Below are 25,410 nucleotides of genomic sequence, written 5' to 3' on the forward strand. Positions count from 1 at the left end.
GACCTTTGGTCGGGAATTGGCTTAACGGTGTACTGGTGTTTGATTCTTCTTTATACCCAGTGATAGTGGCTATTTTAGCAGCAATACAGACTAAAATACTACTTACCCGTATCACTTTTTGCATTTTGCAAACTTCTGGATAAATATTCCCAAAGATGCAGTTTTTTTCTTCAATTTAAAGACCCTTTTAACGGAATTGCGTCCCTTACCTATATCTATCCTTTAATCTCTTTCCTCATCGTTTTCACAGCCTATGTAGTCCGCCAGAAGTCTAGTTACTATGGATGAATCGTGTTGCAAGAGCTCCCAACCCCTCCCTCTGGTTTGACGGATATGGAAGTACTCTCCGGAGATGCATACCCACGGTTATATATGGACAGTTGCATCAGATGCTTGAATGGGAATCGACCGGGGTCATTGGCTTTCGTATCCTTGTGCCGTAATCTCCGCTGCTAGGCTGAAGTTGCACCGTGATGGAGAGCTGGTCCTCGACTTTCGGGGAACAAGAGACGGACAGATTGGGGGGATATGGAACGAGAGCACTTGGTCGATGGCTCTGTGTTGATAACCTCGAAGCCGCCTTTGAAGTCTCTACGTCTGGCATAATATGTGCTGCGCAAAAAGCCTGGATTTGGTTTTGCACGATCATGATGGGCAGGGGAAAAGCTCCGCGTCGCCCTTTCCATGGCATCTTTTTTGTTCTCCGCCCCACGGCGCCCGGTCCCAGTATCACTGATTATTGATTGTCGGACCACTTACTATTGACTGTTTGAAGGCTGCTCATGCTACGCTGTTCACTTACGATTCAGAATGCCTCAGGAGCCGCCAATTAGACCGTGCATTCCCCGGCGATAAGCCTCGAGGCTCCCTCCTAAGCGCCGATCAATCGAAACCCGGCATACCGGCAGTTTCCCCACGATGTACAAGGACTGCGCTAGTATTTATATTCCCTCGAGGTCTCCGTAGCGTGGGGGAAAACGGAAGTCCTAGAAGGACATCCTTGTTTGTGTTGTCTTGTTAAATCAATTTATTGGATTCAATGATGGCGCTCCGCCGTTATTTTGTCTTGTCTCTCCTTCTCAGACACTCTCTTGCAGCAAATAACAGCAACATCTCTTATGATGTGCTGCAATATGTTGATCCGCTTATAGGAAGTGCGAATGGAGGTACCTAATAATATGTTCTCTCAATTCGTTTTCCTTGCCAGCACTCTTGACCTGTTGTCTTAGGCAATGTCTTCGCTGGTGCTTCGCTCCCCTACGGCATGGCAAAGGCCGTGGCAGACAGCCAGTCCAGCACTAACCAGGGCGGCTTCTCCTATGGCGGCGATAATATCTCAGGCTTCTCCAATATGCATGACTCTGGCACTGGTGGCCTCCCGTCCCTAGGAAACTTCGCCCTCTTTCCCTATGGGAGCTGCAAAGGTGACGAGGTCGACGGCTGTGTCTATCCAAAGAAGGACCGGTCGACCAACTATGTTGACGGGTCAGTCAAGGCCAGTCCGGGCTACTTTGGCCTTACCTTGGAGTCAGGTATCCGGGTCGACATGACTGTCGCTCACCATACATCCCTCTTCCGCTTCCGCTTTCCGACTGCTACAGATGTCACGGGTCGCGCATCGAGCCCCCTGATCCTCATGGACCTCACGGATCTCTCTGATTCAAGGCAAGACAATGGTACTATTACCGTAGAACCCTCAACGGGGCGTATGACGGGGAATTCCCGCTTCCTGCCTAGCTTTGGGACTGGCAGTTACGTGCTCTACTTTTGCGCGGACTTCAAAAGCTCTGCAGAGTTACGCGACAACGGGATCTTCGTTGACTCCCGCGCGAGTACGGACGTCAAGCATCTCAAAATATCCAGGAGTATCAACGGCTACCCGCTGCCGGTCTGACTCGCCCATCCATCAGTTTGATTTCTCTTTGCTAACTGTCTTACTCAGGGAGGAGCATTTGTCAGGTTCCATTCTCCGCTGGATGATACCATTCTAGCCCGGGTAGGCATTAGCTTCATCAGTAGCGAACAGGCCTGCTCGAATGCAGAGTCTGAAATTCCGACCTTCGACTTCGACGCTACCCACTCTTCCGCCGAAAAAGTCTGGAGGGAGAAGCTTAGTCCTATCAGAGTATCCAGGGAGGGAGGTGACCCATCCTTGCTCACCAACTTTTATAGTGGAATCTATCGGACTATGATTAACCCCCAGGACTATACGGGCGAAAACCCTCTGTGGAATAGTACGGAACCATATTTTGATTCCTTCTATTGGTATGCATCGCACCGCTTTATGTCAAAAGCAAAGCCTCCATTTTGTTGGCCCCTTCGTTAACTATGATAGTCTCTGGGACTCGTTCCGATCTCAGCTTCCATTTTTGACGATCCTCGACCCCAAGGCAGTCACCCGAATGATTCGCTCGCTTATAGACATACAGCAGCATCTGGGGTGGCTCCCAGATTGCCGAATGTCGCTGTGTAAAGGTGACTCCCATTCCCAAACCATAGTGGTAGTTTTCTCATAGATCATAGGATACACCCAAGGCGGTTCCAATGCTGATATTGTGCTCGCTGACGCATATATCAAGGGGCTTTTCGACGGTATTGACTGGGAAACTGGTTACGGGGCTGTCAAGAAAGACGCCGAAGAGGAGCCGTACGACTGGTCGAACGAGGGCCGTGGTGGCTTGCTGAGCTGGAAGACGTTGAACTACATCCCTGTGCAGGACTTCGACTACTGGGGTTTTGGGACCATGACGCGAAGCATCTCGCGTACACTTGAGTACAGCTATGATGACTTCGCCATCTCACAGATCGCTCGCGGACTTAAGAAAACCGAAGACGCTGAGAAATACGAGGAAACCTCGAGGTATTGGCAAAATTTGTTCAAAAAGGATCAAACATCGTATATAAACGGGATCGATACTGGTTTCGTAGGGTGGTTCCAGCCCAAGTTCTTGAACCAGACGTGGGGCTATCAGGTGGGATATAAGGCCTGAGAGAGATGTGCAGAATCTGTGGGAGATTTCTGACTATATGCAGGACCCGATTATATGTTCAAACATCGATACCAGTGGGCGAGCCTGCTCTTTGCAGAATAACGCAGCTGAGACGTTCGAGTCGAGCATTTGGGAGTATCAATTGTATGATTCATTTCTCCTGCTTTGTCCTGGCATTTTCCTCACTACTAAGACGTTCTTATCCTTTATTACTAACCCGAAACCCCCTTATTTGGCCATCTCCTCACACAAACCTTCTTTCTCTGTCATCTGCTAACCAAAGTCAATTATCCAGCTTCGTTCCCCACGATATGGCAGCCCTTATCTCTTTACTGGATGGCCCCTCCGAATTCGTCCGCCGCCTTGACTATCTCCATGACAACGGAATTACCTATATCGGCAATGAGCCTGCTTTCCTGACAGTCTACCAATACCACTACGCTGGCCGCCCGGCGAAATCTGCCCTCCGCGCACACTACTACATTCCCTCGTACTTCAAGCCCACTCCTGACGGCTTACCTGGAAACGACGACTCCGGTGCCATGGGCTCCTTCGTTGCCATGTCCATGATGGGCTTGTTCCCAAATCCTGGTCAGAATGTGTACTTTATCACTCCGCCCTTCTTCGAGTCCGTGAATATCACATCGCCGATCACGAAGCGCACGGCGAGAGTGCGAGTTAAGAACTTTGATCCAACGTATAAGAACATTTATATTCAGTCAGCTACATTGGATGGGAAACCGTATACCAAGAATTGGGTTGACCACGCCTTCTTCACCGAGGGGAAGGAACTAGTGCTTGTGTTGGGACAGAACGAAAGTCGGTGGGGGACCAGGGAGGAGGACTTGCCGCCTTCGCTGTCAAAGAAAGGAGGTGTTGATGTGAATATATTGAATGGCGGGGGGATCGGTGGACCGGATGGAGTGGAAGATGCAGGGGAGATGGTAGTTGGGGATATGATCAGGAGGAGCAGCAGGGACACATTCCCTCTGCATCGTTACGCGAGGATAGATAGGTCAGGAAAGAATGGGGCATGATAGTTTATTAGTACTGTACATGGTTAGAATAACGTAGCGTGTCCCCAGTCCAATGTATTAGTACAGTACGTGGTACCCTGCCTTGATGGATCCCGCACAAACCTAAACCTTTCGGATTTATATGTTTAAAACATCAGAGCCATACCTACTCATCACACAAAGCCAGGATAGTTAAAGTGGGCTATAGACAATAGTGGGTTCTGATCAGTTCCTGCCTACTCTCGAATTTTAAGACTTCTGATACCAATGAGCTAGTGGTAGGCTGACGGTCCGGAAGACTCCTTGGAACGGCGCAACATCACCACTTTGGGATGTGCGTATACGCCCTTCTATATACATTTCTTTATCTATTAAACCCGATTTCTTCTAAGCCACATAGCCTAAGATACTGAACGGTCTGATACGCTTTTACGTTCCGAGCGTTTAGACTAATGGCTGCATAATCTATTTGGGAAAACCCAGATGGAAGGCCAGTCTCTTTATTCATTCAAAATCCTACCGAACACCACCCAAGGGACGTCCTATCAGATTGTCAATATAACCGGCCAGGGATGATAGGCATATGCACAAAGCCGATGCAACGCTTATATCTGAACAAATATCATTCCTCACTAACAGAACCATCTCTCTATCTCCTCCGGTTTTATACAGAGATAATACGTGTGGTACTCTCCCTTCGATCTCGTATCCCTCAACTGAATCTTCCGGAGATAACGTACCTCTTCAATCAAGCCTCACCTTTTTCCATCATGAGGGTCCTTGCTGATATGGTAGTGCTGAGTCAGAATCTTTCCAGTTCCGAACTTGAGCCTCAAAATGGCGAGGGACATGATTGGAGCAATGGCAAGATTTCGATGGCACCAAGGTCTCATGATCCTGGTGTAGACATAAGCTCACCCATATAAGTTGACTCTCCACCTGTCATCATCTTTGAGGCCATATCTTGAAATATTTTACTTCATGGATTACATTTTGTTAGCAACTTTTCCGCGTCGCTTCAAAAGTTTCTTGTAACAAGTTCACTCTACAGAATGTTCAATCACAGCTTGTCGTTTTTCTTCGTTCTTTCAATGGAGCTGCAAGTTATAATGCTAGTCCGGGAGCAAGGGTTTCTAGCAATTCATATCGACAATTTGAAGTATTATCAATTCACATGATTTACCGGCGCCTTTACTCTCATCAAGCACTACGAATTGTGCTATTTCTTTTTATTTCAAAAGATATCATCGTCGAAACTTTATTTATCTCTTCCCTCCTAACTCGATTTCCTGAAAACTGCCAATCCGCATGCCGCAACTCGATCACTCCTTCTTCCTTGCCAGGAGCTTTGTTTCACGAAAAAATGATCACGTACTCCTTGTGTTACGGGGCCGCTAGTCATCGTCTCGTCAACTCTGCTGTTTCAACTTCAGTTTCATACTCAAATCGCAAATAACATTCCACAATCAGCTCATCATTCGAGGAACGCGTGGAAGCAACCCCAGAGTCCATGGCAAGGCCTTCTAACGGAATAAAGCCAGGTTTCATGGACCAAGAGGACACCAGGAAGCATCCAAATGGGGCGGAATCACTCTGTGAAACTATCGCGGAACCAGAAGTGGACAACCAAAATTCTGGGTATGCCTCGAACTTATCGACTCACAGCCACCTTTCGAATGGCTTGTCCACCAAAGACGTCCAAATTGCAATCATTGGCATCAGTGCACGCTTTCCCGGAGGTGCCAGGAGTCCTGATGCTCTTTGGAAAATGATATCCGAAGCGAGGAGCGCCTGGTCAGAAGTTCCTTCCGAAAGATTTAACCTGGGCGGTTTTTACCACCCAGACGCGGATCGGAATGGCGCAGTACCGTCCCCTGCTTAGATACCTTCAGGGATACAAGGACTAATAAGCCCTAGATGAATGTTCGAGGTGGGCACTTTCTTGAGGAAGATATTGCGTGCTTCGATGCATCATTTTTCAATATCAGTGCAAATGAAGCAAAGGTATCCTATCACTTTTCCCGCATTGTATAATGATGGATACCAATGATAGCAGGCCATGGATCCGCAACAAAGACTCCAGCTGGAATCTGCCTACGAGGCACTCGAGAATGGTCGGTACACGTATCCCCTTTCTTCCAAATGACGTTTGCTAACTTGCACAGCTGGTCTCCCAATTAAAAAGGTAGTTGGAACTAAGACAGCAGTATATGTCGGCGTGTTCAATAAAGACTATACCGACACCATATATCGCGATACGGAGCAAGTGCCGCTATATTATTCCACTGGGAACGGGCAAGCTATTCTATCGAACAGGGTGTCATACTTCTTTGATCTCAAGGGGCCAAGCGTTACAGTTGACACTGCTTGCTCTGGAAGTTTAGTTGCAATGCACCTTGCCTGTCAAAGTATTCGTACAGGTGAAGCAGATCAGGCGATAGTTGGAGGAACAAATCTAATATTCAACCCAGATGTTATGATCTCTATGAGTTTGCTAGGGTAAGCCTATCCTTTTATTGTTTCCATTCATTCACTCACCCCCTTAATAGGTTTCTTAATCCAGAGGGAAAGTCATATACATTTGACGATCGTGCAAACGGATACGGACGTGGAGAGGGATGTGCTACGGTCATTCTAAAGCCGCTGGAAACGGCCCTACGTGATGGCGATCCCATCCGAGCCATAATCCGGGGAACCGGCGTGAACTCGGATGGGCGTACCACTGGTATTACCCTCCCAAGTCGCGAAGCCCAGGAGAATCTGATGCGATCTGTCTATAAGAAGGCCGGTCTGGATCCACGAGATACTGGATATTTCGAAGCCCACGGTACTGGGACTCAAGCAGGGGACCCTATAGAGATGACAGCCATACAAAACGTTTTTGGCCCTGGGAGACACAAACACAATCCGCTTATTGTTGGGTCAGTAAAGACCAATATCGGTCATCTTGAAGGCGCTAGCGGACTCGCCGGAGTGATAAAGGCAGTCCTTTGTCTAGAAAAGGGTCTAATTCCTCCGAACCTCAATTTTGAAAGACCAAATAAGCGGATTCCGATCGATCGTTGGAATCTCAAGGTAGATATTATCAATTGAACCCCATCTTCCTACTCACGGCTAACCTTTAGCAGATCCCTATCACCCTCGAGAAATGGTCATCTCACGGTGTCCGACGAGCTTCCGTTAACAGTTTCGGTTACGGTGGGACAAATGCACATGTCATTCTGGACGAAGCAAGAACCTACCCTAATGGGTATTCGTGCTCATTTTCAGGAATGGCGTCTCCTTCATCTCCTCACAACCTTGAAACAGTGAACACCCGCAAATTATTTCTCTTTACTGCAAATGATAACATTGCCGGAGAAGCGATGATTCGTCACACGATAGATTATCTGAAAAGCAACAGCTGCAATAATGAACAGACCCTACTGCGAAATCTTGCTTTCACACTTTCAGAGAAGAGGACAATGTTCCCATACAAGCTAGCAGTATCTGCTTCCACGCTAGCAGAGCTCATTCAAGAACTGGAGAATGAGAATACTTTCCGCCGCTCCTTGCGGATGCCAAGATTGGGATTCGTTTTTACTGGCCAGGGAGCTCAATGGGCAAGAATGGGCGTTGAACTCTGTGGAGCTTATCCAGTGTTTAATAACACTCTCCTGAAGGCGGACATCTTCCTGGCGCAGCTTGGCTGTTCGTGGCATATTATAGGTGAGCAGTTTTCACCCTAAGTCGATGTTTAGTAATTCTAACTTCCTAATAGACGAACTACGCCGAGACAAGGCCACGAGTAGGATCCATGAACCCAAGTTCAGCCAGCCTGTCTGTACCGCAGTTCAGATTGCTCTGGTGGATTTGCTGCGCTCCTGGCATGTGGAACCAAGTGCAGTGGTCGGCCATTCAAGTGGTGAGATTGCAGCAGCTTATGCAGCTGGTGCTTTATCGCTAGAGTCGGCGATGCTGGCTGCATACTACAGAGGCCTGCTCTCCTCTCAGATGGCTGCTCTAAGAAATCATCACGGCAGCATGATCGCAGTTGGCTTGTCTGCGGAAGAGACTGAGAAGTACATTGCTCAGGTTTCAGTCGGTAAAATGAACATTGCGTGTTATAATAGTCCTCAAAGTGTGACGGTCTCGGGAGACAGTTGTGCCATACTGGAGCTGGAACGGCTTCTTCAGACTCGGGCCGTATTTTCCCGCCTCTTGAAGGTAAATGTTGCTTATCATTCCTATCACATGAAGCAAGTTGCATGCAAATACTCGGAGTTATTGAAAACCCTGCACGCACAAAACTGCGGTGATGTACAGTTCTATTCCTCTGTAACTGGCTCTCTGATTGACAAAAGCCAACTTGGAGAAGAATACTGGGTCCAAAATTTGGTGTCACCTGTTTTGTTTTCGGCAGCTTTGCGGAGCACATTATTGGGTCCGAAAATAGACGGTAGGAAAATCTTGGGAGCCGGTTTAAACATAGACATGTTGATTGAGATTGGGCCACACTCGGCCTTGGCCAGTCCTATCAAACAGACGCTCAGTGATATCGACGCCGGAAAAGAGCAAATAAATGCGAAAATACCTTACTGTTCCTGCCTCGTACGGGATTGTGACGCCGTACATAGCCTACATGGAATGGCCAGTGAGCTCCTCGCAAACGGTTACTTGATTGACCTTCGTCAGGTCAACAATCCAGCAAGCAGGTTCCAACCTCAGACCGTCGTTGACTTACCTCCATATCCATGGAATCATTCAACACGATACTGGCATGAATCTCGTATTAGTCATGCGTATCGACACAGGAAGGATGCACGACATGACCTTCTCGGGGCCCCAGTGGCGGATTTCAATCCCATAGAGCCTCGCTGGCGGGGCTTCATTCGAACATCCGAACTGCCGTGGGTCAAGGATCATAAGGTTCAGCAAAATATTCTATACCCTGCAGCAGGCATGATAACAATGGCCATTGAAGCGATGCAGCAAACATCAACGAGAGCTTCTGTACAGGTGGTTGGTTTCAGACTTCGCGACATCAACCTTAGCAAGGCCATAACAGTTCCCGAGAATAATGAAGGGGTGGAAATTACGTTCACACTCAGGCCCCTGAGTACATCATCTGTCGCATCGTCTGATCAGTGGTACGAATTCCGTCTCTTCTCTACATCAGGGGAGGACGTGTGGACCGAACACTGTCGTGGATGTGTCGCGGCGATAACCCCAAGCAGCTCGGGAGAGGTAGATAGCAATCGAGAAATACGACACAAGGAGCTGGCTATTAATGAGGTCTTTGCTACTCATAAACAGTTGTGTGAAAATCCCATTAATATCAAGGAAATGTACGGGAGACTCGATAATATTGGCCTATCCTATGGTCCTGCTTTCCAAAATTTTGTGAGCCTACGAAGTTCGAAGACTGGACACATTTCTCTAGGCCTGATTTCCGTCCCAGATACAACAACGTTTATGCCTCATAGATTCGAATATCCATATATTCTTCATCCTGCAACCCTTGATTCGGTTATTCAGACAATATTCCCGGCTCTCACCGCTGGTGGTCGCGAGCTGGAGAATCCACTCGTACCTACCTTCATCAAATATATGACAATTTCTAATAGCGGATTGAACATTCCGGGTAAGAAGTTGAAGGTGGCATCTTCAGCGACCTGGAAAGGATATGGGCATGCCACTGCTAGCATTACAGTGTTAGCAGATGAAGATTCCATCCCCAAGCCATTGATCGAGGTGAAAGATCTCCGATGCTCTTCAATTCCTCATACGGCATCTACGGGCAAAACAGAACCAAGGAAATTATGCTTTAACATGATCTGGGACGAAGATATTGACCTTATCAATTTTGCTGATGCGAAATACATCTTCCCCAGTTGGGACCGCGACGAGGAATTGTCGTCAGTGATATCGACACTCGAGGCAACCGCCTTTCTATTTCTGAAACGGGCACTCCGCGAAATCAAACCTGCAGAAATTGTGAAGATGCAAACCCATCACCAACTATTCTATCAATCAATGAAGCGTGTAAGCGATAAGGTGGCCAAAGGAGAAATGCCGCACCAGACATCAAAATGGATATCAGCGACAGAGCAAGAGCAGCAGGGACTAATCCGGGCTGCTGAAAACTCCCGTGCAGAAGGGCGACTGCTCTGTCGAGTGGGAGAGAATCTAGCGCGTATTCTGCGGAAAGAGATCGATCCCTTGGCATTGATGATGGAGGGAGACCTTCTTTACGAAGCTTATCGCACAGCCTTTGGGATGGATCGTTGTTACGAACAGGTAGCGGCGATAATAGACAAACTTGCTAATAAGCGGCCAGACATGAAGATTTTAGAGGTTGGTGCTGGAACTGGCGCAATTACGTTGCCCATTCTTCGTATGCTAGGTGGATACGGAGAAAAATATCCTCGATTCTCACATTACGATTTCACAGATATCTCATATGGATTCTTCGAAAGGGCACGCGTTAACTTTGAACAATGGTCTTCTTTAATGGATTTCAAGCGACTGGATATTGAGGGTGCCCCAGACATCCAGGGCTTTGCTGCAGGCAGCTACGACTTAATCATCGCCTCGAATGTTTTGCATGCAACGTCGGAGATAAGAAAGACCCTGCACAATATTAGGAAGCTACTAAGGCCAGGTGGGAAGCTCATTCTGTTGGAGCTCACGCACATGCCTCTTCGACTTGCAGTCATATTTGGAAATCTGCCAGGATGGTGGCTGGGTAAGTGCTTGGTTGCATTACTGTCAGCCTGATGGATTCTAACGATGTCAAACCAGGTGCCAAGGAGGGGCGTACGTCTGGCCCGGCACTCAATGAAGTGGAGTGGGAGGTCAACCTCAGAAGCACTTCATTTTCAGGATTGGATATCTGCCTTCGAGACTTTCCTGACGAGATTGACCATAGTTACAGCACCATCCTCACAACAGCAGTTGAAGAGACGCAACCTTCTTATCCAGAATGTGTGATAGTTAACACCTTCTTTGGAGTTCAAGTGTCTGTGGATGACATCATCGAGTCAATTGAGGCTCTGAGCGGATCCAGGCCTGCTCTGTGCGGCCTGGAATCCCCTCCACAGATATTTGAAAACAGAGTTTGCATATTTCTCGACGAGTTGTCAAAACCTGTGCTCTACAATGTTAAGCGTGAGACCTACGAGAGTATCCGCCGCATGATATATTCCAGCAAAGGAGTCTTATGGTTAACCCGCGGCGCCACTATAGAGTCTATCAATCCGGAACTCAGCCTTATCAGCGGTCTTTTACGTACTATTCGGTCTGAGGAACAGAGTAAGAAATTCGTGACGCTTGATTTGGATGCTATACAGCCGTTGTCAGACAAAAGAGCAGCCGAAGTTGTTGTACAGGTCTTCAGATCCGCTTTCCAGAATGTTGAAGGGTTTGGAAAAGCGGACTTCGAATTCAGCGAACGAGATGGTCGTGTGAAGATACCACGCATTGTGGAGGACGTTGCGTCTAACAATTTCATCGCGCGGGAAACTCGACAGCCTGTGCCTGAACTACAATCTTTCGATCAGCCTGGGAGATCACTGAAACTTGAGCTGGGGATACCGGGCCTTTTTGATACTCTCCGGTTTGTTGAAGATCCTGCAATGCAACGAGAAGAATTGCTTTACGATGAAGTCGAAATTAAGGTTATAGCATCAGGACTCAACTTCCGCGACCTAATGGTAGCCATGGGTCAACTTGTGGATAATTACCTTGGCAGTGAATGCAGTGGCATTATAGCCAGGGTTGGAAGAAATATTACTTACTTGAAGGCGGGGGATCGCGTTTGTACTTGGACCTTCGGCGCCTGTAGCAGCTATGTTCGTGTTCCAGGAAACCAGGTGCAGCTAATTCCGGAAGATATGTCCTTCGAGGGGGCTGCATCTCTACCGGTTGCGCATTGCTCAGCATACCTGTCCATTGTTGACACTGCACGACTACAAAAAGGGGAAACTATCCTTATCCACTCTGCAGCTGGTGGCATCGGTCAAGCAGCCATCATGCTCTCGAAATGGATAGGAGCGGAGATCTTCGTGACGACTTCGACATTACAAAAGAAGCACTTTATTATGAACACCTACGGAATACCAGAAGACCATATATTCGATAGCAGAGATGTCTCTTTCGCAGATGGAGTCCTAAGAATGACCAACGGCAAAGGAGTCGACGTGATTCTAAATTCTCTTTCGGGCGAGCTTCTCCGCGAAAGCTGGAACTGTATCGCCATGTTTGGGAGATTTGTTGAATTAGGAAAGAAAGACATGGTGTCCAATTCTAGGCTTGAAATGGGCTCCTTTATTAAGAACGTCACGTTCTTCAGCGTCAATATAGAAGCTGTCTTCCGCCACCGACAGCCACTGGGAGCTGCCTTGATGGCTCGAGTGATGGAATTAGTTAGGACGAAGGTGATCACCCATATCAGCCCATTCGATGTTTACCCCATCTCTCGAGTTGAAGATGCTTTCCAAGCAATGCAGACTAGAACGCATCTCGGAAAGGTTATAATCGTCACTGGATCTGACGAACAAGTTAAGGTGAGGGACTATAGGCCAGTCATGTTTCCAACGTCTCCATGGTTGCTGACAGGTGCAGGTGCTTCCAACGCCCACACATGCCTTCCGTCTTAGGGAAGATGCCTCATATTTACTTGTTGGAGGGCTTGGTGGATTAGGACGATCTGTCGCGTCGTGGATGGTTGAAAATGGTGCGAAGAATCTGATATTTGTATCCCGGTCTGGCGCAGACAAACCTGAGGCCGCAATTCTTGTTGAAAAATTGAAGCAAGACGGTACCAACATCGCCGTACACAAATGTGATCTCTCCGATCTCTCTCAACTCATTGCTGTCATGGAAAGTAGCAGACGTCTGATGCCACCAATCCGGGGGATAATCCATGGCGGCATGGTCCTTAACGTAAGGAGACCCTGCTCCTCTCCAGAAATCAACAGAACGAGTTTCAAGGACTGACACAATTTGCAGGATTCCATATTTAGGTCGATGTCTTATGATAAGTTCCAGGACGCTCTCCGGCCAAAAGTCACAGGCACTCAGATTCTGTACGCATTGTTCGCTAACATGGATCTGGACTTCTTCGTCATGCTATCATCGTCAGCGGGGATTGTGGGCACATGGAGTCAGGGAAATTATACAGCTGGCTCTACTTTCCAGGATGCGTTTGCCCGCCATGGCGCCACGAAGAGGCTACCTATAGTCACGCTGGATCTTGGTCCGATAGCTTCGGTGGGTTTTGTGGCCGAGAACCAGGAGTACGCCGCACGCGTCGTGAACCATTCTCTTTTTGTTGTCCTCTCAGAAGCGGAATTTCTAACCATGCTCAAGCATGCTATCCTCGAGCCACGTCGAACTCACAAGTCATGCCAGATTATCACAAGGCTCGTCACTCCGGGTACAGGTGAAGGAACTGACAGCAGCGATGCACCATTCTGGTTCCACGATGCCAGGGTTTCCCACTTGTTCCAGATGAATAGAGCAGTGACGAGAGAAATCCAGACTAATACCACCAACATCCGCCTGCGAGATGCCCTACCAACAGCTGAAACACTTGCTGACGCGGCCAGTGTGGTCTGTGACTCCACGATCGCCAAGATTGCCAGCATGCTTGCGATTCCTGTCGAAAGCATCGACCCAACCCAGTTTATGGCAACATACGGTTTCGACTCATTGGCGGCTGTTGAGCTGCGCAACTGGCTCTATCGGGAGACTAAAGCCGACGTGGCTGTATTCGACGTCCTGGGCAAGAGGTCGTTGATGGAGCTAGCAAGCGATGTTGCGCTCAAGTCGCCATTGCTGAGCCCTATCGTCCGCAAAGAAGCAGCAACGTTAGAGCAAGCAGACAAGTAGAGACAAAGTGAGCGATAAATAAAGCCTGCGGTGTTTACGTGTCGCTATTTTTACTAGTACTGTGGACTTAAACTGATGCTTGACTTCAGACATGTCTAACACTTCCAGCACACCTCGTCCAATTTGCTTGTGAAATTGCATTCATTTGTGTGCTTCATTCTTTCTCTGAGTTCTTTCAATGTCCTGGCCAAGGTTTTTACCTTTGAACGCACCAAGCATTATCAAAGGATGTTTTCCTTGACCCCGCGGGATGTCTGCGGCTCCGAATGGAGGGAAGTTTGCATGTAGATATGTTATTTAATAAGGGTCAAAACAAAAGTAAACGAACAATGATCGTGCATACGGTACGGATCCAAGGCTGTCACGTCCACTTATACAGATACCTGAGGTATACCCGGAATATACTTCAAAGTCCATGCTTCAGCCCTACGCCACGCGGTCCACAGGTGGCTGTGCACACTAACCCAAAGTGGGTGTGACAGGGCCGGAAACGGACAGCCGAAGTTGTATAAATCTCCTTGTATAGATGACGTCACCCAAGCGTCGCTGCCGCGGGTTCCGTGATTTTCTTTCGTCCTCGCTGATGACTCCTTTTCTCCTCCATTCCCTACTCTTCTGCTGTTTGATCGCTTTGATCCCCGTCCATTCAGAGGCTTATTCCTCTCCTCTCACTGGCTGGCTGACACCCTTGGATACTTTGACGTAGTATATACTATCTAAACCGTACCCCCTTGTACCACCCTACCCTAATCTTACCCCCTTCAAAACCCCCTGCCGCCCCGGGCCCTCTCTCTCCACAATTCCCCATGAAGCGCCTAAACTCCCCGATCGACGACAACGTCCCCTACCTCATCTTCGTGCTCTACTTTGCGATTATATTCCTGAGCTACCTCTGCTCGTGCTGGGAGCCTAGCTGGGCGGTTTTCTCAACGAAGCAGAAGGCCCAGGCGCACGCCTCACAAGCTTCAGCTCGAGCTCGAGCTGCTCCGGTCGTAGCGGAAGCAGCTCTGGGTGGGGAGAGAGTGACTATTGCGAATTAATTGAGATTGAGATCGGTTCTGATCTGATCTGTTGATTGATTGGTTGATTCGATTCAATTCATTGGATTGGATTGGATTGGATTCAGTTCAATCATGGCGGAAACGGGGTCGATTCTGTGTCTGGTTATTGTTACCTTGTTGCGTATGTATTGATTTTTTTTCTTTTTTCTTTTTTCTTTTTTCTTTTGCTGTCGCTTTTGCTTTTTGGTTGGGTCTTGTATATTTTTAGAATCACGGGTAAGCTTTGTTTATGAGGAAATGGGTTTTTTTCTGTTTCAATTGATTTATTTTGGTTCCCCAGTCAATTTCACTTTCTTTACAAGGAATTATGGTCACTAACGCAGCTACCTAACCTATTATCTAGTCCCTCCCGTCGGCGTCTTCATCATCTCCGGCTGCAGCGTGGACTTTTTCATCAATATCCTCCTCACGATCCTAGGGTGAGCCTTATCCTTCTATGCTTCTATTCTTTAACGAAAAAAAGTCCCATATCTTGACCCCACCGCAAAAAGAAAGCGGTCCGATCAATCTGTGTTACACACTTTACTAACACTACCTACCTGATCTATTTACAGCTACTTCCCCGGCCACGTCCACGCCTTCTACCTCGAATACGTCTACTACACACGCCGCTCCCAGACCGCAGAGGGTCGCGCTGCGAGCCGAAAAGCACCGGGCGTTTACTCGGAGCAGATCCAGAACGGTGGACACTCGACCATGGAGAGGAATTATGGGACGATTCCGTCGTGATTGATTGCCGTTCTAGTTTTACTCTTGTCTGAGTCCTGAGGGTCTTTGTACGATTAAGCGTTGACTTTTGGCTTTTTGTATCTTTTATGTGTTTGTGATATGATTGATGCCGTTTAGGGTTTAATGAAGATTGTCCAACTGAGACTGACTCGTTTGACCGGCTTGCGAGGACGGCGTCAGTCGTGGACGGGATGGAATGGTCCAAGGATAATTGAGAATATCTGTGCTTTTTCTGTTTTCTCGCTCGTTGGGAATTATTTTGTGTAGATCGTCAGTGAAACCAGACTTTCCTTTGGGATCTATATCGTATAGAAAAACAAAGCAAAACTATGGCATTTGGTACAGGCTGCACGGCAGTGTAAGATGCAACGGGTATAATATTCAACAAGTACAGATCCCCAGGTAGATAATAATAATCTCAAAATCAGAGACCAGAAATATCTTTTTGATTCCGACTCAATTAGATATGCTTTGGCCACAAGTCCCATCAAGATTCCTGAACCTTATGCTCCTTTGCTGCATCAGGCCTGTTACTCCCCTTCAACGCAGGGAAATCAAACGCCTTGCTTCTCCCCGCCTGCCCAGTCGTCCGAGGCACCGCCCCCGTGCCAGGACTCCACCAGAGCGCACCCACCCACGGCTGGACGTTCCAGCCAACGATGAGCGTCGCGTTGCCCCGCTCGGCCATCTTCCCCGTGATATCGGTAATCTGGTACTTGGGCTTCTGGTTCCGGAGGCGGAGGACGCCGGGGCGGTTGTTCTTCGTCGATGGCTTGCGGTTCTTAGAGGAAGCTTTGTTTCTGTTGGAAGAAACGGATGACTTTGTTGAGGCCGGGAAGAAGCGCTCGCGCAGGGAGGCTAGGGAGTATGGGGACTCCGGGGCGGGAATGATGGTGTCCCAGATGATGGATTCGGAGTTGACGGTGGCGTTCCCTTTGGAGGACGAAGAGGGGTAGGAGGCTAGGACGTAGACGAAGAGTTGTTTCGTGTTCCAGTTGAAGAGGGGGGAGAGGTCTGTAGATATCGAATACAATTAGCGTCATATGTACATGTACGGCGAGCTGCGTCGTCGGGAAATTGGGTGTTCGTTCTGGAGACAGAAAGAAAGTGAGAATGGAATCAGATTACATACCAGCATCCAGATCAAACTGGATCCGCGCATATTCCTCCTTCTTGGTCGAGTAGTAGTGCGGCCGGCCTTTGATCCTGCTCGTTGGATTAGCTTTTCAAAGCTCCACCACTGATAAATCTCCATCGGAGGATTCGGTCATTGGGCAATGGAATAACATACACCTGCACATTCTTCAACTCCACGCTGCTCGTGACATCGTCAGCCGGGTGCAGCAGCACCGAGAGCGCAGCCAGGGCGGCGACGAAGAAGGCCACGGTGGTGAAGAAGCCGAAGACGGCCTGGGCGCGGTTCAGGGATGAGTGCATCGTGACACAGCAGCAGCCGGGTCAGGCCAGACCCCGTTCTGCTTGTTAATTTCTTGTCTTGAGAGAGAAGAAAGGGTAAGAGGAGAGGAAAGCTGAGAGCTTTCTGATCGACCTGGCCTGAAGTCTGGGGAAGGACACGAAGCCACAGCCGTGCCTGGACCCTCGGTGGCTGGTGCCGCAGCCCGCGCAAACAGAGCAAACAGACACAAGCTTATCGATAAGGGCGTCACTTCCAGCCCACCTCTCTCGAGGTCTATACAACTTATTCGCGCAGAACGGCGGGATCTGCGACCGGAGCGTTCTGTTGTCATCTTGTCGAAACCTATCACTTGCGTTGTCTTTTTTGTGTTCAATTTATAACCAATTGGATCATCCGATCGCAGAAAAGCTCTCTTTTCCGCTTTCGAGTGCTTGCCCCTCGGCATAGATAGGACTTCTAATTACATCCGACATCTCCCGCGGAATCAAAGACAATGGGCGATCATACGCTCTTCTTCTATGGTAGGTGCATACTATTCTACATCTTGCACTGTATTTCTACACCGGCTCTACAATTGAGGCCTGATTTCTCTCGTTACACGCGCACAAGAATAAGCATAAGCATATCAACTAATTCATCGCCAAACAAATAAACAAAAACAGGCACCCTCATGGCCCCCCAGATCCTCCACCGCGTTTGCCACGGCCGCCCCGACCCGGAAGCCTGGCAGAAAGCCATGCTGAAGATCAAACCGGCCATCCTGCACGGCTACCGCCGACACCGCGTCCGCGGCGCCGACTACCCCGCCATCATCCCCGCCCACTCCACCACCACATCCTCCACAGAAACAACAGAGTCAGACCCCACCAACACCAAACAGACCTCCGACCCACACCCTTATGTCCTCGGCACCCTCGTCACGGGCCTCACCGACGGCGACCTCTACCGCCTCGACCTCTTCGAGGGGTCCGAATACGAGAAGCGGCCCGTCCGGGTCCGCACGCTCCGGGAGGCCGTGGGTCTGGGCGGGCGGCGCGAGGAGAGTATCGGGAAGAAGGGGGAGCAGCATATCCGGGACGTGTTGGATGCCGCGGGGGCGGAGATCGCGGATGAGGGGGACGAGGTGGATGCGTTGACGTATGTGTGGATCGGGGGGCAGGAGAACCTGGAGGATGGGGAGTGGGATTTTGAGACGTTCAAGAGGGAGAAGATGAGGTGGTGGGTGGATGCGGATGAGAGTGAGTGGTGAGCTGTGATGGGAGGATCCGGGAGTATCTAGGTACAATGGGGTATTGATAGTCTGATACTGAAGCTACCTAGCCCTACCTAATAATATCCGCACCCGAGACATAAAGAAATAATGGATTTTTATTGAACAAAGTCACTAATCCGCAACAGTGGTATCATAGTCAACAACCCATTTTAGGTCAATTTGCATTGAACCATCCCGCCCCATCCAAAGCCATTCAGAACACCCGTGTAAAATTCCCAATGTCAAATGCAAATTTTACAGACGCCTCCAACAGGTTAACAAAACAAAGGAAATAATTACTTTTTTGCTTTATCATGCAAGATCAACTCCGCGATCTTAATTTGAATAGGTCAAACCATTCACAAATGATCATTCAAGAACTTCTGGACTGTCCGGCTTTTCCTTGGTTTTCTGCCTGCCCTGCCGCGGACTTCTCCGTGGGCTGTCCTGTATCGCCACAGAGCGTTTACCAGGAGGGGGTGTTCCAGGGACCTGTATCTCCACTGCTATCCTTCCAGTCGTCTCTTTTCGGGGCTCTGCTTCTTCGCGAACGAACTCTCGCAGCTCCCTGCCGAACTGGTCTTCAGGTTTTTCATCTTCCACGACAATCAGCGATTTCGAGGCTTTTTCGGCTTGTACACCGCGGGTGAGTCTAGGCGACGACAGTCCCGCAGATTTCGGTTGCTCTGTTTCCATAACACCATCCAGATTTGGAATAGGTTCCTTGGACGAAGGGCTCGGCTGCTTCGCTGAAGATCGTCCTGTTTCGGTTGCTGGGCTTCTGACATCCTCAGGCCGGCTTGAGGGGATTTCGGTCTTCGTGACCGGGGCCTGTCGCGACTCAGGATCTGACATTGGACGCTCACCGGAAGGCGATTTATCACGCGGAGTCGCTGGGTCGCTCCTCTCAGCCTGAGACTCTTCAATTGCAGGCTTCTTCTCGAACTTGTCGGGTTTCGACTGCTTTTGATTCTGATCCTCCTCACATTTGGCAAACCGGCTCGCTTCTGCGGGTCCAAGTAGATATGATATCGGCTTCTGGTCAGCCATGATATTCTCTTCGCTGGCCTCATTGCGCTTAATCTTCTCCTGCTCCTCCAACAGATCTTGAAGGAACCTGCGAAGGCGGCGCCGGAGGAGGCCAGATTTCAGAGGAGGCCAGTCCTCCTTCTTCATCTCCCTCCGAAGGAGCTTTCCAATGAACTGGTCTGGGTCCTGCACAAATTTCTCGAGGTATGCGAGCAAATACAAGCCACAATCCGAGAAATTCGGTTGCAGTGGTATCTCGCGAGCAGTCATCCCCTTTATCAGCTTGGTATCGATCTGCAGCGCACGTTTCGACTTCCCTTCTTCCTGAAGGTACTCGCGGAGGATCTTGATGGTCGGCGAGCGGGCTAGATCCAGAGAATCAAAGGTAATGATGATTGGCTGCTCGGTATCGTATTTCTGCGGAGTAGGCTTGGCTTTTCTTTTCTGTTTCTTGTTCTTCGGACCACAATACGCTTCTTTTTGCTGCTGGGCCCCTCTCTTGGCATCGTCTTTCTCAGAAGTGCAGGATTTGCCGGCCGAGCTCGAGAACCTTAGAGGAGAAGATGTTGGATTTTCTTCTCCCTCAGGCCAATCATCATCAGCTTCCTGTGCCACCTCGGTCGGCCGGTCTGTCTGACCTGCTACATCGACCTCCGCATTGTCAGATAAGGTCATTGAAGCAAAAGATTCGCGAGCCTTATCAGCCTCCGAATCTAGTTCGCCTCCCGTCTCCGGTTTCTTGACAGCCTCGTCCTCAGTGACGGCTTCAGGAGTCTCCAAAATCTCCAGTGTCTCCACGGTCTTCGCTTCATTCGAAACGTCTTCTTTCTCGTCGTCAGGAAACCCTTCAAACTCAGGGCTATCTTCCAACATGCGTCCTAGGCTTGGCAAGTTGCATATTATAGCAACGTACCAATGCGCACTTTCATTGATGGGAACCACGATATAATCATAGCTAAAAATATCGACTGTCCTTGTCCACTTCTGAACGCCTTCATAGTTAATCCCACGCTTGCCTCTGGGCGTATTTGTTAATGTAGCAAAGAAGTAAGAATTGAAGAAGTAGACTCTCTTGGCAACGGTTTGATTGGTACGTTCCAAATGATGCTCAAGAAAGCGTAGGTAAAATCCTATTAGGTTATCGTTCAAGAATTCCCCATCGCGAAGTCGTTCAAAATCATGGGCATCGACTTCTGCTTTCCTCTTCCCCACACGAGGATACACGATCGACCTGTCAGAGGGTCAGCACCAAGCACCATAAGCACAGGTACATTTACTAACCTCGCCAGTTTTGGTAGCTTATCATTGGACGCGGATTGCGGAGGCTGTTCTGCATCGTCATCTCTACCACAGCATGTTAATTGACGTCAGCTAAAAAAGGGAAGTCACAGTTCACCGACCTGATAAGTTCTGTCAATTCACGCCGTGATTTCGATCGCGTTTCCCGCATGTTTGAAACAGGGGTGAACTTCTTGACAGGAATCTCAACGCCCTGATCAGATTCGTTTCTGGCAGGGTGACTGTGGGTATCTGGGTTAGGTTCCTCTGTCTGGGTGTGATCGTCGCTTGAGGTGTTGGCTGGACGCCGGGCAGGTCGCTTAAGGATCGTGGCAGCGTCGCAGTTGACATTCCCGTCACCGTCCTGGAGGGAAGCCGAAAGCTTTTGTCGTTTTACCGGTTCGGGTTTAGGCTCCGGAGCGGAATCCTGAAGAGCCTCGGTGCTGGGACGCTTGGGGGCATTGACCTGGCGAGACGCGTTCCTCTCATTGTTTGCAAAGAGTTTGTCCATCCATTCACTGGAACAGTGTGAGCCATAGAGATCTCAGCTGCAATGACGTAGGACCATACCTCGGCTTATCCTGAAACTTTACGTTTCGTTTGACAAGAACAGAACACAGATTCTCTTTCTCCTTTGCCGAGGATAGCTCAATATCCATTTTGTCGTCCATTCCTTCTGCTTTCGAAAACCGCACTTGAATCTTGCGACTCTCGTCCTGCCCTCGAAGCACGGAGAAAATCTTTTGTAGGGAGATGTTCACATCGTTAGCTGTATTAAGACGAGCGCCTTCCAGCCCAATAGTGCCACGGACGTTATCGATGGCGACTTCAAGAGCCTGTCCATTAGAGGAGCTACACTCAACAGCTCCGAACCGGAAGAAATTTGCTTCAAATAACCGTTTATGAGTGGTTCCCTTTTCTTCCTTCTGGCTTTTGCGATTTGGCCTCCCTGGTCCTTGCCGGGATTCACTCACAAAATCCGTTGGTCGAATATCGCGCGGTGACGGTTGTCGACGAACATCCCCTTCGGCCTGGGACGTGGATCGAGAGTCGGAATTGACATCTTTTTTACGTACTGCGGTCAAGGAGGTTGGCGCTCGCTGGACGGTCACACCCCCCTGTAATTCATCCGGGCTTTCCCGCGTATCAGACGTGCGCCGCCTGCCATCCATTGGAATGAATTGTCTTTGCAGAGTTGGACTTCGCTGCTCACGAGAATGGGCCGGGATCTCGACGCTTTGGAGGATTTCTTGCTTCACACTGTTTTTCGGTCCTTCGGCCTCAAGCTGCCTGTCACTGGAATTTGATGCTAGAGAGGGTTTCTGCTTCCTCACGGTCTGCGTGACCCAGCCTTCTTGATCTTCATCAGCGACAGGACAATATTTCTTACTAGAGCCACGTTGAGGACTGCATTGAAGCCGATGACTTCCCATCGTCTTCTCAACCTGCCGGAACTCGTCGATTTGATGTCGGCTGTTTCGTGACTTCTCCGCTCGTGTCGAAGGTTGGCTGGATGTTGACGAAAGCTGGGATGCGCGTTGAGCAGGGGCAGAAGTCCTAGCAGGGGAGTTTTGAAGCTCTACCTCGTCGTCCTCTACTAGGTTAATGATCCCTGCTGCCGGGCCCTCCCGACGCTGGCGCTTGGCCGGTCTTCCAACCTCGTAGCTTTCAGCTACCTCTGCACGGGAAATACGAGGAGTAATATGATTTGAAAAGGCACCGTGCTGCTTGGATCTGCCGTGGGAACGAACCGGTCCACTTTCTCGGAACTTGGATATAGTATCAACAGGCCGGTACGGGGAGTACGGCTGTAGAAGATGCTTATTAGACGGGGTCCAATAAATAACTCTTTTGCTGCGTACCTTAAGCGCAGGTCTTCCCAACGGTTTGACAGTTTGGCCAGGTATAATCTTCACCTCGTCCGCGTTACTCCTAAGATAACCCACATGAGTCCCGCAGTTACCCAGCAATATATCCTTATATGCCACATACCCATAAGTGCTATAAGTCGGAAGTAGCCTCCGCTCGTCGTCCTGAGACTCCACGCGCCGGTGCTTGTGCTTGCTGAGCATCTGGTCTCCTGCCGCAAAACTGGGACACGGCGAGTCAGTACCAGACGCCGAAGGTCTACCTTGCTGTAGTTATGTGTACAGACGATTCCTCCTGTAAGCGGATTGAGAATCGGTCTGGTCTGGAAATAGACGTACTGATCGATATTCGCGAGCAGGTCGAAGTCTCTGGGCATAGTCGCGGTCCAACTGTAGCGATCCAAGTGAGCCTCCAGGACTGCGCGAAAAAAAAATGCAAAGGGCACAGGTGGCATGGGTGCAAAAGGGGAAAGGGAGAAAGGGGCACGAAGACAAAGGTCTTACATGGGAGGACCGCCCTGGATCTTCAATGTTTATATATACCGAAGACCAGGAGGGCAAATCGCTATTCCTCACACCGGACGTCTGGGCCGGCCGCGCCAGGTCGGAGTTAGCATGGGCTTGGGGAGGGTGAACAAGGCTTGACGCAGGGTCTGAATGCCTGCGGGCAGATGTCCAACGGGAGAGATGATGCGAGAGATGCCCAGAAAAATGTATGTATTCATCAGGAGGTACATTGGATCACAAGAGGGGCATGCTGCGTTTGCACATGCGACGAGTGTGGAGCGCACTGCATCATGATGGCACTCCCCAGGCGGCGAGAAAGCGGTCTGTTTCTGCCACCGCTGATGTGGGCGTGCCAACACATCCGCCCGCGTACATCCCGCCCCTAGGTACAGTAGTACATCCTTGCTAACAGGCACAGTGCATCTTACGTACGAATCTACGTATTATTTTGCAAGAAGGCAGAGAGTTGCCCATAAATTGTAGCCATTGCTTAAACATAAAATGAAGACATAAGCTAGGTGACAGGCCACCTCTCATCAGAATTTTTTTTCCTTGCATGACATCTGGCATTAACTAAAAAGCAGCCGTAGGATTCGCCCAAGCCCCCAGCCCAGAACCAACATAGAACGCATGCCAATAGGATTTTTACTATACAGGGCCATACACAGGCTCACATAATCGCTTCAAGACGCCGCCCCTTTTCCCTTATCCCCCGTAGAGTCATCATTGGCATTACCCCTCCGTCGATCGGTCCCATGGTGGTGGTGATGGTGATGGCCAGCATTTCCCGCGGCCTTCTCCTGACGAGCTTGGTCGATGGCAGAGCGCTGCGCGATGCTGTCATCGTGGCTCTTCCAGACGATGTTAGTGTCTGCGGGGAATGCAAGCAAGCGCTTGATCGTTTCCCTGTGCCGTATTAGCAAGAGAGCCGAGGACACATGATGGAACGTGCGAAAAAACCATACCTAATCTTGATGTTGCGTCCACCATCAATTCTCGTCCAGACACTCAACACGTCCTCGCCACTTCGCACGCTGAGGACGGCTCCGCAGACCTCGTCGCCCGCTTCTGCGAACTGATCGCCCACCATTGCGAGGAGAAGGTCCTCCCAGTAGCGATCAGCCACCCCCTTCTTCAATCTAACAATCCATTTTCCACCCCTTTTGTTCGCCTCATCCTCCCAAACCGGACGGATGCCCTTCTTAAAAATGTGGTAATCCGAGACCGTAGGGAGAAGCGATGGTCTCTTCAGGTGAGAGTAAATGGTCCAGAAGCTCTCGACCGAGGATATTGATGCAAGCGCAATCGTGGACTTTTCGTAGTCGGAATATTTCGGCGTAGGTGGGCGGTACCAGACGACCCAGGTAGTCTTCAAAGGATGCTCCTTCAGTGAGGATACGGAGCCCTTCGACTTGACTCCTTCTGTGGTCGTCCCCTCCTGCTCGCTCTGCGAGTCCCGCTTGTCGGTCGACCCTTTCGAGGAGCTCGACTCGAGTGTGCTACCGGGGGTCTTCGGTGTCTTCGCCGAAGAGCCGAAGGAAGCGAATGCGCCGGAGCCCAGGCCAAACGCGGACGAGGCGCTAGTGGAGGGAGAGGATACGCCGGTAGATAGGGGAGAAATCGCGTTGAAGGGATTAGAGCGCCCGTGGGCGCTGTCGGGTCCGAAGCGCTTCGATGTGTGACTGCGGGGAAGATCGACTTTGGCACCGCCCTCTTTGCTGTCTGTAGAAAGGGACAGTTTGCTGGAGCTGCAATCACCACTGGCGTTAGATAGAGAGGAAAGAGAGGAATAAAAGAAACCAAGCCAGAAATACTTACTTCGATCTCCGCGTCCACAGATTTGCGTTATCCATCGAGATAGCGGCAAGGACTGCTCAAAAAAAGAGCAGTCATCAGGCAGGGAGGAACCAGGCGGGTCAAGGGCAGGTCAAACACGGGTAACAGGAGACGCGGGACGCAGGCGGAGGTCGCTCAGAGGGTATCAGCAAGAGAAAAAGGCGGAATGGTCGTGGTGAAGGAGGGGACGAGGAATGCTTTTGGCGGATGTTGTCTGAGGAAGTAGGGCAGAACATAGCGTTTCTGGCTCTGCGTCTCGTTCGCCCTTCGCCTTCAGCTTCGTCCCTTCCGGCCAATCACCACAGCCGCGCGCCAAGCCCTGCGGCTCCACCCACAAGTCTCTTTTTTCCCGCCCGATCTTCCTCGCCTCTTTTCCTTTTCTTCTTTCTTCCGATTTACAAACCCAAGACCACCTACTCAAATCATCGCCAGCTGCTTTTACTGATCCTCCACGCTCTGGTGATTCCGATGTGTGTGTCGAGATTGATCTTATGGTTTACGAACCCGCATCTAAAACCATCATCACGAGGGCTCTCCAGCTACCATGATGCGGT

The 25,410-nt window shown here is 49.7% G+C and overlaps 8 protein-coding genes across 8 annotated transcripts; 5 read left to right on the plus strand and 3 right to left on the minus strand.

Annotated features, from left to right (window-relative positions):
* Positions 1-1,039: 1,039 nt before the first annotated feature.
* Positions 1,040-3,092, plus strand: VTN00DRAFT_6363 (uncharacterized protein; the record flags this gene model as incomplete). The annotated part of the gene is made up of 7 exons (XM_069432991.1): positions 1,040-1,166; positions 1,230-1,888; positions 1,943-2,265; positions 2,336-2,475; positions 2,524-2,860; positions 2,929-2,972; positions 3,034-3,092. The coding sequence occupies 7 exons, from the start codon at positions 1,040-1,042 to the stop codon at positions 3,090-3,092; spliced, it is 1,689 nt and encodes a 562-aa protein (XP_069288795.1).
* Positions 3,093-3,301: 209 nt separating this feature from the next.
* On the plus strand, positions 3,302-5,888 carry VTN00DRAFT_6364 (uncharacterized protein; the record flags this gene model as incomplete). The annotated part of the gene is made up of 2 exons (XM_069432992.1): positions 3,302-4,005; positions 5,477-5,888. The coding sequence occupies 2 exons, from the start codon at positions 3,302-3,304 to the stop codon at positions 5,886-5,888; spliced, it is 1,116 nt and encodes a 371-aa protein (XP_069288796.1).
* A 177-nt stretch (positions 5,889-6,065) lies between these two features.
* Positions 6,066-13,879, plus strand: VTN00DRAFT_6365 (uncharacterized protein; the record flags this gene model as incomplete). Its single annotated transcript, XM_069432993.1, has 10 exons — positions 6,066-6,120; positions 6,172-6,505; positions 6,556-7,081; positions 7,135-7,714; positions 7,767-8,212; positions 8,681-10,382; positions 10,440-10,733; positions 10,790-12,552; positions 12,611-12,931; positions 12,998-13,879. The coding sequence occupies 10 exons, from the start codon at positions 6,066-6,068 to the stop codon at positions 13,877-13,879; spliced, it is 6,903 nt and encodes a 2,300-aa protein (XP_069288797.1).
* Positions 13,880-14,685: 806 nt separating this feature from the next.
* Positions 14,686-15,669, plus strand: VTN00DRAFT_6366 (uncharacterized protein; the record flags this gene model as incomplete). Its single annotated transcript, XM_069432994.1, has 3 exons — positions 14,686-14,890; positions 15,284-15,359; positions 15,495-15,669. 3 exons carry the CDS (start codon positions 14,686-14,688, stop codon positions 15,667-15,669), a joined length of 456 nt encoding a protein of 151 aa, XP_069288798.1.
* Positions 15,670-16,156: 487 nt separating this feature from the next.
* VTN00DRAFT_6367 (uncharacterized protein) lies at positions 16,157-17,106 on the minus strand (the record flags this gene model as incomplete). The annotated part of the gene is made up of 3 exons (XM_069432995.1): positions 16,157-16,683; positions 16,802-16,875; positions 16,961-17,106. The coding sequence occupies 3 exons, from the start codon at positions 17,104-17,106 to the stop codon at positions 16,157-16,159; spliced, it is 747 nt and encodes a 248-aa protein (XP_069288799.1).
* A 473-nt stretch (positions 17,107-17,579) lies between these two features.
* VTN00DRAFT_6368 (uncharacterized protein) lies at positions 17,580-18,335 on the plus strand (the record flags this gene model as incomplete). Its single annotated transcript, XM_069432996.1, has 2 exons — positions 17,580-17,607; positions 17,749-18,335. The coding sequence occupies 2 exons, from the start codon at positions 17,580-17,582 to the stop codon at positions 18,333-18,335; spliced, it is 615 nt and encodes a 204-aa protein (XP_069288800.1).
* Positions 18,336-18,707: 372 nt separating this feature from the next.
* VTN00DRAFT_6369 (uncharacterized protein) lies at positions 18,708-22,890 on the minus strand (the record flags this gene model as incomplete). The annotated part of the gene is made up of 9 exons (XM_069432997.1): positions 18,708-20,598; positions 20,649-20,711; positions 20,768-21,163; positions 21,216-21,481; positions 21,620-21,676; positions 21,722-22,453; positions 22,508-22,577; positions 22,638-22,736; positions 22,853-22,890. 9 exons carry the CDS (start codon positions 22,888-22,890, stop codon positions 18,708-18,710), a joined length of 3,612 nt encoding a protein of 1,203 aa, XP_069288801.1.
* Positions 22,891-23,703: 813 nt separating this feature from the next.
* VTN00DRAFT_6370 (uncharacterized protein) lies at positions 23,704-24,873 on the minus strand (the record flags this gene model as incomplete). Its single annotated transcript, XM_069432999.1, has 3 exons — positions 23,704-23,926; positions 23,986-24,768; positions 24,839-24,873. The coding sequence occupies 3 exons, from the start codon at positions 24,871-24,873 to the stop codon at positions 23,704-23,706; spliced, it is 1,041 nt and encodes a 346-aa protein (XP_069288802.1).
* Between the last annotated feature and the right edge of the window lie 537 nt (positions 24,874-25,410).

Source organism: Thermoascus crustaceus (genome assembly GCF_041956765.1).
Source record: "Thermoascus crustaceus strain CBS 181.67 unplaced genomic scaffold VTN00scaffold_3, whole genome shotgun sequence".
Taxonomy (NCBI): domain Eukaryota; kingdom Fungi; phylum Ascomycota; class Eurotiomycetes; order Eurotiales; family Thermoascaceae; genus Thermoascus; species Thermoascus crustaceus.